The sequence below is a fragment of the Botrytis deweyae genome (genome assembly GCF_014898535.1).
Source record: "Botrytis deweyae strain B1 chromosome Unknown BDEW_001, whole genome shotgun sequence".
NCBI classification, from domain to species: Eukaryota; Fungi; Ascomycota; class Leotiomycetes; order Helotiales; family Sclerotiniaceae; genus Botrytis; species Botrytis deweyae.
Window position 1 is genome coordinate 1,705,262 of NW_024066208.1, and position 13,005 is coordinate 1,718,266.

The 13,005-nt window shown below is 45.4% G+C and overlaps 5 protein-coding genes across 5 annotated transcripts; 3 read left to right on the forward strand and 2 right to left on the reverse strand.

The window, feature by feature from the left end:
* Window positions 1-296: 296 nt before the first annotated feature.
* Window positions 297-2,541, forward strand: EAE98_000500 (uncharacterized protein; the record flags this gene model as incomplete). Its single annotated transcript, XM_038948118.1, has 4 exons — window positions 297-1,421; window positions 1,474-1,636; window positions 1,692-1,911; window positions 1,971-2,541. 4 exons carry the CDS (start codon window positions 297-299, stop codon window positions 2,539-2,541), a joined length of 2,079 nt encoding a protein of 692 aa, XP_038815795.1.
* Window positions 2,542-3,066: 525 nt separating this feature from the next.
* EAE98_000501 (uncharacterized protein) lies at window positions 3,067-5,782 on the reverse strand (the record flags this gene model as incomplete). The annotated part of the gene is made up of 3 exons (XM_038948119.1): window positions 3,067-3,968; window positions 4,018-4,120; window positions 4,238-5,782. 3 exons carry the CDS (start codon window positions 5,780-5,782, stop codon window positions 3,067-3,069), a joined length of 2,550 nt encoding a protein of 849 aa, XP_038815796.1.
* A 577-nt stretch (window positions 5,783-6,359) lies between these two features.
* Window positions 6,360-8,520, reverse strand: EAE98_000502 (uncharacterized protein; the record flags this gene model as incomplete). Its single annotated transcript, XM_038948120.1, has 2 exons — window positions 6,360-8,351; window positions 8,398-8,520. 2 exons carry the CDS (start codon window positions 8,518-8,520, stop codon window positions 6,360-6,362), a joined length of 2,115 nt encoding a protein of 704 aa, XP_038815797.1.
* Window positions 8,521-8,932: 412 nt separating this feature from the next.
* On the forward strand, window positions 8,933-9,465 carry EAE98_000503 (uncharacterized protein; the record flags this gene model as incomplete). The annotated part of the gene is made up of 3 exons (XM_038948121.1): window positions 8,933-8,953; window positions 9,066-9,255; window positions 9,395-9,465. 3 exons carry the CDS (start codon window positions 8,933-8,935, stop codon window positions 9,463-9,465), a joined length of 282 nt encoding a protein of 93 aa, XP_038815798.1.
* An 813-nt stretch (window positions 9,466-10,278) lies between these two features.
* On the forward strand, window positions 10,279-12,863 carry EAE98_000504 (uncharacterized protein; the record flags this gene model as incomplete). Its single annotated transcript, XM_038948122.1, has 5 exons — window positions 10,279-10,408; window positions 10,543-10,566; window positions 10,656-11,330; window positions 11,380-12,541; window positions 12,593-12,863. 5 exons carry the CDS (start codon window positions 10,279-10,281, stop codon window positions 12,861-12,863), a joined length of 2,262 nt encoding a protein of 753 aa, XP_038815799.1.
* Between the last annotated feature and the right edge of the window lie 142 nt (window positions 12,864-13,005).

The following is a 13,005-nucleotide window of genomic DNA, read 5'->3' on the forward strand; positions in this document are numbered from 1 at the left end:
ATACAACCTATACTTGGAAATATTTCACTTTCACCTACAATATCGAACATCAACACAATATCAGAAGACATATATAACCAGCACAAGGTAGACTTAATAGCGAAACTGAGTTCTTTTAAACTTTGGTTAGCCAATCGAGTCTTACTGTCGTCGTTCACAATACACGTTCGCGTCGAGGAAAAGAAAGACAATAAGCGTATTGTCGAAATTTGCTATTGTTAAAAAATAACAATTTGACCGCGTTTTACAGCCACCGACCCGACCAAGAAGACAATAGAGGATTGATTTAATTCAAAATGGCGACTAAAGTTATGAAGATGTACAAAACACCTCTATTTCCATCATTCGATTCTTCAAATACGCCAGCATACAACTATACGGGGGCATTCAAGTACAACCCACGGTCATTCCTAATGAAGAACCCACGTCAAAACAAGCTGTACGCACAGTACTTCGCTCAATCGAAGAATTATAGAAGAAGATCTGCGCGTAGTAGGAAGATGTCATCTCCCGCAAGATCAGCATCCTCCTCTTCTAATTCGAGCTCGAAATCATCTGTTTCTCCACCACCATCAACCAAGTCTTCTAGCTCGCATCCCGCAGCGAAATCCAATTCTCGTTCAAAGACGTCTGTTTCACCTCCGAGAAAACTGTCTGTCTCTCCGCCACCAATGAAAGCCGCCGAACCTACTGTTCACCCCAAAGAAATCGATACCCCTCCGTCAGTAGAGCCATCTACTTCTACTCCTCAATCATTGGCATCTGTTTTTCCTCGAGAAAACCCATTTGCCTCCTTATCTTCATCAAAGAATCTCAACAGCACACCTACTTCTCCATCTATTTCTTCCCTATCAGTAAAGAGGTCTGACAACATAACCCCTTCATCTGTTCCTCCCACCTCTTCAAAATTACCTCCGCCTCCACCCCCTTCATCCGCTATCTCGGCTATATCAAGGACGCCTCTACCTTCATCTTCTTCATCCGCTACTCAAAGGATACCACTACCCTCGCCCCCATCGTCTGTTGTCTTAGCTCCCTCGAAGCCAGCCGCCTCCTTACCGAACAAACCACGTCCAGATGATAAAAATGAGATAACCACCAAAGTCAATCCTCTTAAGCAAACAACTTCCGAGGCAAAGAGCAACACGATCACTATCAAAAGCATTGAGCCATCAAGACCTCACCCTGTTGTTAAAGACGAAAAGATTGCTGTCAAGGTTAGCGCTCCAAAGAGATCACGGCCAGATGATGAGGATGAAGAAACTGCTGCTCAGAGTGAATCCCCAAAGAAACGACGAATTGCTGCCAAGGTCTCGAAAGTCGCTACCAAGAACGCTACCAATTCCAAGCCGGCTGCAAAGCTTTCGAAAGAAGAATTGGAGAAGGCACGCAGTGACTCGCTAAGAAAGCGAAGATACTTGGTATGTTCATCAAGTATCACTCATTTATTCATACTAACTCTCATGTTCTTAGGCCTCGAAAGTACGCAATGACTCAACACGCATGCCATCAAATGCACAGAGGGGGTTGTCCAATGTTACTGGATATGCATGCTACAGAAACAGTCTTTTACAAGGTCTTTTACATCTTCCCAAGTTCTTCAATTTCTTAATTGACCAACATCCTGTGGAAACTTGTAAGCTATTCCCTATTTGAGGGTTTGTTGATCATTAGCTCACAAAGATTACTAGGCGACATACCCAAAAGAGATTGTTTGGCCTGTTCTCTTAGCCTTCTCTCTTCAAAGTATTGGACCGTTGATGTTCCTTCCAAGGATATCACACCAATTCTGAGAAAACTCGAGGTTCAGTGCAAGCGTCTTGGGTGGTATCCTGGACCCTCTGGTCAAGGTGATCCCCATGAGCAAATTACCTGGATGTTGGAAAAGATTGAGAAACAGATCAAGGCGTCGTAAGTTTTATTTTCTCTCGTTCGTCTATATCAAAATCTTACTGACCTTGTTTGTTCAGGAGCGTTGCCAGTATGCAGTCGATAATGCAGCTTGTTTTGAGCAGCAGAATCAAATGTGATCACTGTGATAACGTCTCTGTGGGAGACTTACAAGATGAACTAGCCTTATCCATACCCCTCAAGCCGCGTATTCGAGGTGGCTCTGTTTCCTCGTACTTGCAAAAGTACTTGGATGAGACCATTGAAGGTTACAAGTGCGAGAAGTGTAAGGTAACGGGGGACGTTCATCGCGTACAGTCGATCAGTCACGCACCGGATATCTTGTTCGTACAGCTTAAACGGTTTGGTTATGATGGAAGAAAGGATAAGCTTGCTATTCCGATCGACCATACCCTCGACCTCAGTCCTTATCGCGACCCTAGTGGGAGCAAGGACTCCATGGAGTACGAGCTTGTAGCATCTGTTTCGCACTCTGGTAGCCTCGACTACGGACATTACACCTGTGATGCTCGTGGACCCGATGGTCGCTGGAGTTGCTTTAACGATTCATATTACAATGCTACGACTCTGGCAAAGGCTTTGGGGGGTAACCAACCGTATTTGCTGCTCTACCAACGCAAACAGACTTAATTGTCAATTTGAGGTCGTATGCTAGCCGCTTTGGAGCGTGCTAGATCCCTCTAAGTTTGCTGTTTGGAGAGAAAGCATCAGTTCTTGGTCGTTGTGCGAGTTGTCATTTTGTTGGCCTGGGTGTCCCTGCCTCAAACCTTCCTTGAACTGATGAGAAAGAGTCGGTGGTGCATTACTGCGTTCTTCCAGATGTTCATAATGGAGTCCAGCTCCCGCTTATGGTTTGGATGCATGTTGCGCTGGAGTTCATGTATAGATTAGGGTTGGATTATTTTTTTGATTCCTACTTTGTGGTTCCACGGAGTTTGGGATTATGTCGAGAGAAAGGGATACCTCCTCGGCGATTTTGATGTGGCGTAAATAGCGCTCGATACCAACTTTGTTTCTATCTACTTCACGATATAATGATGAAATTGTTTAAACTTCAATCAATGAACTTAGGTGAACTTATTGATTCGTGACTTGTGATTCTTGCATTACGACAATCTCATTTCCACTAAAGCTAGAACCATACGCAAACATTTATCAATACAATCCGAAATCAGCAGCCATTTTTCTGTCTCCTCTGGGCAAAGAGCCCAAGCTCTTCGGCTCTACGGGAGATTCATGTTTCACATCATCGATAGATCGTTCGGTTACTACAAGCCTAGTCATTCCTTTCTCGATCCTTTCAACCTCATTCTTGGATGACATAGATGGGATTTCTGGAGCGGCCAATTGTATATGCATATCTAGATCATCATCGTTGTCAATCATTTTGATTCCTCCTTCGTCTTCGGAGCATGAATAATAAGAAGGAGATGGCGAGGAAGGAGTGGTGGTATTTGGTGTGGCAAGTGTAGTTGTGGTTGTGGTAATGCTGGGTGATATAGTACCGTTTGAGTGTGAAGCGAAATGAGTACCTGAGATACTTTTAGTTGTACTTGTGACTGTTTCTGTCGGGGTTGCTGGCGAGCCTAACAAGTCTTCGAGATCATACGAGTTACTAGTAGTCGAAGGGATGTTGGGATTCTTGTTATTCAGTTGTCCGGATGGCAATGGAACATTGGCTTCCAGTCCCGCTACCTCTCCAAAATCAATCAATAGCTCTTCCTCTATTCCATCCTTCTTGACCCGGCCCTCGCCATCAACCATTGAAATGCCTTCTTCTCCCCCTCCTCCATTCTCCCATTTCTCCTCATCAACATTACTCATGCTGGGAAATACGTAGGTCCCTAAGACCCTATCGATGACCCCTTCGTATTTTAGGTGCGAATTAAGTTTAGAACTCACGTCGATATTGGTGACGCCTTCAATGTGCTCAATTGGTTGTAGACCGGAAATTCCGTACTGTAGGGAGGTGAAACGGTATAGGAAGGCGAGGAGAAGATCAGAGGGGTTGTAGACGTTCAAGAGGGGTCCGGAGATGACGGTGCGGAGGGGGAGAACTAGGGAGGTGTTAGAGGGGAAAATGGGCAGAAAGAAGGGGGTACTTACGAGAAAGAGTCGATGAGGGGATTGGAGAGCCGATTAGCACCACACTGTCGATGAGACCGAAGGCGTGGCGTTCGGCGAGAGAGCGGAGGCACGAGTAGATTACCTACGAGGAGAGAATTAGCTAACTTTGAAAAATTTCTTCTAAACGTGTTTCCCAATGTCTGGTCCAGCGTGAACATTTGAAAGTACGGCGACATAAAAAAGAGAAGTTGGCTCATACCCGACTCCCTAATGAGTATCCAACTAGCATAACCGGACGTTCTCCTTGAGCTTTATTGATGAGCGCGTCGGCCAGGACTTCTCCAGCTTTCTCTGCCCTCCTCTTAGCTCTCGCAAAAGGATTATCAATCCCAGTAGCCATCTTCAATAAATAAACTGGCCACAATGCTCCCCATAAAGTAGCCAAAACGGTGCGTTTCAAGATCTCCATTTTAACCATCGACCACGCATAACTCCCAACCGTATCCTTCAAACTATTTCCCAACTCTACCAATGCATTGGTTTCATGCCTCAGCGCAAAAACCTCACATCCATGCCCATTATCCTCGTCTCCCTCGCTCACAGCAAGTTTTCTCCACGGCCTGATAACATCCCTCTCCTCCCCCACCCACCCATTAACCCCAATCAGCACCCTCAACCTCCTTTTCTCCACCTCTTCTTCCTCTTTCGTCCCAAATTCCCCCCATTCTCCTTTAACGTCCAGAAACTTGAAATCCTCCACCTCCCTCGCATACTTATCCATCATTTCCCCCGTCATCCGTGCTCCGTACGCTCCAAAAAACGTTCCCACCAGCGCCCCATTCATACAAAAAACGCCCAGGAAAGACGCCAAGCCTCCTAAACCAACCGAGCCCATGAGTCCCCCGATAGCACCAGCGACTACGGGAGCCGCAAGCCCGCCGGTGACACCGATCAAAGCGGCGCCTGCTACAGAGGCAAGCCCGACTTTCCAACGACGGGAAGACGTATTCTGAGTTGCGCGAGCGGCAGTTTCAGCGTCGGCGTTGAGGGCGGCTTTGGAGGCTAGAAGGAGAGTGCGCGAGGTTTGGATTTCCTCGTGGGTGAGGAGGGAAGGGGGGGGAGAGAGAGAACTAGTGAGTATGCAGAGAAGAACGCGGGAATGGGCAGAGTAGGTTCCGAGGGAGAGAAAGATAATGAGAAGACTTGAGACTATGTGGATGCGGTCTTGAGGGGAAATGGTAGTTAGACGGGTGGGGATTGGAGGGTAGAGGGTCTGGAAAGCTAGGATGTCTTTGCTAGGTTCATTGTCGTTATTGGAAGCGGGGATATAAGGAGGCGGCGGCCTCGAAGCGAGAAACTCTTTCTTTTTTTGATCTGCACGGGGATCATCTGGGGAATTCAAAATTTTGCCTAATTGTGTGATAATTGAATCACGCCAAGAATCGAAGTAATTCAGAGCTGCTTTTTCCAAAGCTTGTAGTTTGGGCGTTGAAAGATTTTGATTTAGACGGGCTTCAAGACGGCGTTGTTGGGCTGTTTCTTGATCGAGTTCCGAAGTTGGTGTTGAAGCGGGCGAGAAGGTGTTGGAATAGTGGGCATTTGGGTAGGAAGAGACATTTGGATTAGATCCTGCAATGTTGTTGTTTAGATTGGAGTTTGGTTGATTTGAGGGGTTGGAAAAGGAATCTGTAATTGTTTTGCGCATGTGTTCTGTGATGGATCCGATTAGGATGTTGAGGGCTCTTCGACGTGCGGGGTTGAGAATAAGTTTGAGATCTTTTGGATCGGCCGCTGTGGGCGCCATCTTTGCAATTGGGTTTCGGGATCTATGATGTGTAGTGATATAACATTGGGACTGATAGTATTGGTTAGAATCAGGGGGAAAGTTAGACAATGGATTTGATGCAGAGATATATGAGGTGAGAATATGTCATGTAACAGAATCCTGGAGCCTAATATGACTTGCTCCGTGATCTAGATTTGACACAGCCCCACTGTGGATTTTCCTTCAAGATGTGCCTCTTTCGTGCAGATTAGAAGTAAAAGCCAAGAGGTAGGCGATCTGAATTTGGATTTCTAATTACGAAGGAGGTTGACCTGGAAGTTAGGAAGACAGAAAGCTTCCTGCCATGGGAGGTTATGTCAGCGTGGGATTATAATACAGGGGTAAAAGTGGACCAATTCTGCTTGGCCATCCATATCGGTGTGTTGTTGACGTCCCGTGTGTATATGAGATAGCCGAGAATTAGAAATGAATAACAAAGGAACAAAAAGCAATCATGTCGATTGTTAACTAGGGTATATTCAACGCAAAGACGCCATATCTATCACATACAGCTATCTCATCGCCTCAGCAAGTATCGCCCCCCTCTATGTCTTAATTACAACCCGTTGATGCCATTCACATCATGAGCATTTTGTGCCGATGACTCCATTCTGGCCACCAGTTTCTTGACATTCGCCCATTCCTCACTTCTGGCACTATCCTTGCCCCCAAGATCCGGACCAACCTCAAATATTGAAAGCACACCGTCAATACCACCGGTTGCGATACGTTTTCCTTCAGTTTTTTCCCAAGCGAGTTTGTTCAAGCTCTTGGACATAATGCTTCGACCACCCTTTCGGCCGCTTGGCTGGACTTTAGACACTGGGACCTCAGTGTCCACGGTTATGTCCCATACTTCTAGATTACCTGCTCCATCCACAAGTGAGAATACACCGGGTTTTATAGGTGACCAGGCTGCGTCATAGACAAGATCCTCTCTGGTAAAATCAAATAATGGAGCGACTGCCTGGCCTTCTCCTGAGATAGAAGTTGTTGCTGTCGCAGTTGGGGCCCGGACTTTCCACAATTTAACGGTCCAATCCAAGGAACTGGTAAGAACAAGATCGCCAAGATCAACAGGACCCTTTGCTGGATGGAAATTCAAAGACATGACGGGTGCTGCATGGCCACGGTAAGTGACTCTTTGATCGACACCTGCCTTGGCACCTGCTCGATCATATCTATGGCAAGAATACACAGTTCCTTCTTCCGAACCAACGAGAAAATATGTCGGATCAGTTTGTGGGAAAGCCATACAAGTTGGGCTCATATCTTCAGTTTTTGCGGGTGCTGGAGTTGTTAATGTAAGTAGTTCTTGTGGTTGCGCAAGCATATCTACAGTCCATCCACACATAACACCATCTGTCGAGCAGGATATGATATTATTTGCGTTTTGAGTTCCTACGATATCGACAGAATAGACCGGGTGAGTGTGTCCTGATCCAGTTAAAGGCGTCTTTTGAACTGGTGCTGATTTTGCTCTTGTGTCCCAGAGTAAAACTTGACCGCTGTAAGCACCTCCAATGATCAGATTGGGGTGGAAAGGGGAAAATTTTGCAGCGAGAACATCTGATTGTGCATGAAACACAAATTCTGGTCTATCGTGAAGATGCATATTCCAGACCTGAACCAGTCCATCAGGATCATGTGGTGCAGATGGATTCTTTGTATATGCTGCAAGAACGAGCTCTGGAAATTTGGGTGAGAAATCAATAGCACTGATCATCCTCTTCTTTGACCATCGTTCATCGTAGAATTGGGCAACCTCCTTTATCTTCCGTCGACCCCTTCCGCCTGTATTACCGTATTCATCGTCGTCCCCAACTCCATTTGCGCCACTTAATCCGTAATCTGCAAGCACATCGTATTCCTGATCTAATGCTCTTTCGATAACCTTACTTGATCTTTCAACAAATTCCATAAAATCTTCTGACGATGTCACAGCATTGAGCTCTTCATTCGTCAGAGTTCTCGCAGGGAAATTTTCTGTTGATAAATGCTGAGAATCTGGTCTTACAGGGCCATCTACAAGATCTCGAGTTGCCTTCAGCTCTTCCTCGATTTCCCGGCGAATGTTCTCCCTTAATTCTTCCTCTCTATTTTTTTCTCTCCTGCTGAGCCGCTTGCTTGGTGAATGAACTCCAGGGGGTTTGTCGAGTTCATCTTCCGAATCATCGAAACCTCGAGGCCTAGAGGTTTGTGTACCCCATTCTTCAGTTGTTTGTACCCCTTTACTGTATGAGAACACTTCCTTAATTGGAGATGGCGGAAACTCATAGACTGTAGATAATGGAACTGTGGAAAGAGACTGGGGAGTCGATATGGATAATGTTTGGGTCTGCGAGACTTGGGCAGTCGATATGGTCGATTCGGAAGGCTCATTACTTAGTTCACCGGCACTTAATACACTGTTTGGTCGACTCCCTCTCGCAGGTGATCCTGCTCCGCCAGGGCCAGTCGATCCAGGTCTACTATCTCCAACTAAGCTGGAAATTAGATTGTCAAGTTCCCTTCGATTATCGGCTCGTCCTGGTGTCGGTGATGCAAGCTATGGCTTGTAAGTTTAATTCAAGTATGAGGGTAAGTTTAATTACATCACTTCCACTTCCTACGCTCTGTCTGCTTACGGAAACTTCTCTCGCACGAAGTTCTCTTTGCCTCTTTAACTCTGCAAGTTTGGCTTTCTTCGCCAGAATTTCATCTCGTCGTTGTTGCATTTTGCGGGAGTTCTATGCCCATCTCATGGGCAAATACCTTTAATTTACCGCAATATCGTGTTGTTGAAAGATCCTAAAGTTCGCAGATGGTGGTTGAGTATTCCAGCAAATGTATGAACCCAAATATGAAGTTGTGTTATTACAGTTCATAAATACAAGTAGACACGCATAATAGAAGTCGCGTTTGTTGAAAGCGCATTATTGTAATTTAGATATCACGTGGAAGTCTGGTCCCGCAAAATGCCGCTGAAGCTTGCTCTCGCGATATTTCATCCGACCACCTTGAAAAAGTTTATCGCCGACAACAATCACCCTACCTGCCTTTCGTTGTGATACCGATTTCAATTGGTATTTCTTAAGCCACTACTCTTCTCACCATATCATCCCCGGCATATTCTTACAACTATTCCCGATGGCTTCAACTGGGGTAAACGTACGTCTTAAGACTTCGCGCAGTCCTTAACCCGGAGACTTCATTCCAAGTTGGAATCGATTCTTCGTAGGTCTATTGGTACAAGAATGTGCTAACGTAGATATTTCTATAGGTTCTGCGGTGGTCAGCCCTTGGTGCGGGTGTATTCTACGGATTCTACCATCAAATGAGCATATCTTCTGCAGCAAAAGCAGCAGCAGCAAGCAGGGAATTCGAGCACAAGCAAAAGTTAATTGAGCAAGCGAGAGCAGAGTACGCAAAGAAGAACTTGCCTGCGAGCCAGAAAACCGGAGGTGGTGACAGTACGTGAAGTTTTATTAGATTTCAATCTCTACCACATTTACACCTGCTCAAATCTGCAACCGAATGAGGATTTTTGAGTCCATTTCGAGACTTCGAGCCGAATTTCTTGGATGAAGCATTACTGACATTCAAAAACAGTTATACGGGATCCTATGGACAAGAATTTCGATCTCGAGGCATACTTGAAGGTTCTGGCAGCAGAGAACTAGGGGCATTCGTGGGATGGGGGTTTTAATTATGGGTAATGATAGAGGGGCATCGCTGAATGAGACCATTCGTGGTAGTTGGTATGGGCTCCGGCGATGTTTGGAGAGGGTTTCTAGGGTTTGAGCAAACACACAAAAGCCTTTAGACATCACTTAGGTGATACTTCTTGTACATTGTACTATAGACGACCAATACAGCTGGGAGCTTCTGTTGTTGGAGACCCAATTTTCACCTACGAGGACCACAGAAGAAGGAAGTACACGTCGAATGTTCCGAATTTGGATCATGAAAGACTTCCTATACTTCCTTTTGTTCACATGGAATGAGTATACCGAGGTAATCATTTTTCTCATCGACAGGCCAAACCAGCCAGGAACATATACAAACGCTTTATCTACAAGAAAACTGTAGAAGAAATAATTACAACTCATTTTTTTCTACAGAGCATAAATCGTTCGCACTGCTTAGCTTGACAATGACGGGATCAGAGAATACAGCAAGGAATACATTCTCCCCTCCAAACCGGAGCCATACAAAATTCGTTCGCGCCCCAAAACATCATTATTCACCTGGTAAAAACTTCTTGAGATGTTGAGATAAGCATCATACATTTGGTACACATCACAAATAGAGAATGAGCCATTGATGTGTTGATCTATTCACGTGATATTCAAACTAGTGCGGCGGGTCACTGAACTTAATCCCTGTGAACTGACGCGGAGCTCTGAAAGTGCGGCATTGCGAACAGATATGTGTTAATCCAGAGAATCTTTCAACCAGCGACAACTTTCCTTTTCACCATAGCTGCCATCAACATGGTTGCAAAAACTCAGGAACCGTTCTTCCAAGGGAGTACGGGAAAGAATTCTCGTGGGGTATTAAGAATTGTTATTCTTTGCTTAATTGCTGGCGCTGCAATCGCCAGTCGACTGTTTTCTGTGATTCGTAAGTACCTCAAGCTTCACACATAATGCTTCGAGCATTTTGCATTCTTCATGGCATTGAAGGGCATAACAGTTTCGTCGTGCTTTCTGCCAATGCCCAAGCTGTGGAGTAAATACTAATATAATTATGTTTAGGATTCGAGAGTATAATTCACGAATGTTAGTACCCAACGGACCCCTCAATGGACGGAGCTCTCTTTGCTCCAGATCTACCCTCAATGAATGCCTGGAAACTAACCTACATTTAGTTGATCCTTGGTTCAATTTCAGAGCTACAAAATACTTGGTCTCGAATGGATTCTACGATTTCTGGGATTGGTTTGACGACCGAACATGGCATCCACTTGGTCGAGTTACGGGAGGAACTTTATACCCAGGTCTCATGGTCACCAGTGGTGTCATCTACCATGCCCTTCGAGCTCTTACTATACCAGTCGATATTCGAAACATTTGTGTGCTTCTTGCACCTGGTTTCTCTGGTCTGACTGCCTTCGCAACCTACCTCTTCACCAATGAGATGTCCACATCCCCTTCCGCCGGTCTTCTCGCAGCTATTTTCATGGGAATTGCTCCAGGTTACATTTCGCGATCAGTTGCAGGCAGCTACGATAACGAAGCCATTGCAATCTTCCTACTCGTCTTTACGTTCTACCTCTGGATCAAAGCCATCAAGCTCGGATCTGCATTTTGGGGTGCTCTTTGCGCCTTGTTCTATGGATACATGGTATCAGCCTGGGGTGGATATGTTTTCATTACGAATTTGATCCCTCTCCACGTCTTTGTATTAGTCTGCATGGGAAGATTCAGTCCAAGAGTCTATGTCAGTTACTGTACTTGGTACGCACTAGGCACGTTGGCAAGCATGCAAATTCCATTTGTAGGATTTTTGCCAATTCGCAGTAGTGAGCATATGTCTGCTCTCGGTACGTTCAATCGCCTTGTTATGAAATGTCTATGTGCTAATCTGTTCAGGTGTATTCGGCCTTCTTCAATTGGTTGGATTCGTCGAATTTGTCCGCTCGGGTGTACCAAGCAAGCAATTCGCTACTCTCCTTAGAGGGTTTGTCCTTGCCGTTTTTACCATCTCCTTTGGTGGCTTAGTACTCTTGACCGTCTCTGGTGTTATTGCTCCTTGGACTGGTCGTTTCTACTCTTTGTGGGATACTGGATACGCCAAGATTCACATCCCTATCATTGCCTCTGTCTCTGAGCATCAGCCAACCGCATGGCCAGCTTATTTCTTCGATCTTAACCTTCTCATCTGGCTCTTCCCAGCTGGTGTTTACCTTTGCTTCTTGAAGCTTGCCGATGAGCAAGTTTTCGTTGTTGTATACGCAATTCTTGCCAGTTACTTCTCTGGTGTCATGGTTAGATTAATGCTTACTTTGACCCCAATCGTCTGTGTGGCTGCCGCTTTGGCATTGTCCAATATCTTGGACACTTACTTGACCTTCAAGTCGCCTGAAGAACCAACCACAACCGCTACTGTAACTGATGGTGCTAGCAATGGCGCCACAAAGAAGGCCGCTAAACAAGAGGAACTCCGCTCCATGCGTCAACCTTTGGTCGGTATCTATGCCAGCTTCTCCAAGATTTCCGTTGTTGGCGCCATGACAACATATCTCTTGATCTTTGTTCTCCACTGTACTTGGGTCACATCAAATGCCTACTCTTCTCCATCTGTCGTGCTCGCTAGTAGAATGCCGGACGGTAGTCAGCATATCATCGATGATTACAGAGAGGCTTATCAATGGTTACGACAAAACACCAAGGAAGATGCGAAGATCATGTCCTGGTGGGATTACGGTTACCAGATTGGTGGTATGGCTGACAGACCAACACTCGTCGATAACAATACCTGGAACAACACCCACATCGCGACTGTCGGAAAGGCAATGAGCTCTCGTGAGGAGGTCAGCTACCCTATAATGCGCCAACATGAAGTCGATTATGTTCTTGTTGTCTTCGGTGGTCTCCTTGGATACTCTGGAGATGATATCAACAAGTTCTTGTGGATGGTCAGAATTGCCGAAGGAATCTGGCCAGATGAGGTTAAGGAACGTGACTTTTTCACTGAGCGTGGAGAATACAGAGTTGATGACGGTGCCACTCAAACCATGAAGGACAGCTTGATGCAAGTAACGCTGATCATATTACTTTTGAAAATTTGCTAATCATTCAACAGGTACAAAATGTCATACTACAAGTTCAACTCCCTCTTTCCACCTGGACAGGCCCAAGATAGAGTTCGTGGCGTAAAGATGCCAGAAGTTGGACCAGTTCTTAACACGGTTGAAGAAGCATTCACTAGTGAGAATTGGATCATCCGAATCTACAAGGTGAAAGACCTTGACAATGTTGGCCGAGACCATGCATCGGCAGCATCTTTCGATAGAGGAAACAAGAAGAAGAAGACAATAAAGAAGAGAGGGCCAAAAGTTTTGAGAGTTGAATAAAGAGATGAACTTTGCTTTGTATCATATTTCCTTATTCTGGGTTGGGCGCATTGAAAAATAGCGCGAGTCCAATGTTATGTATAGAAAACAAAATGTACTCGTAAATATGGCCCTGCGTTAGGTTCAATTGACTTCAGGTATT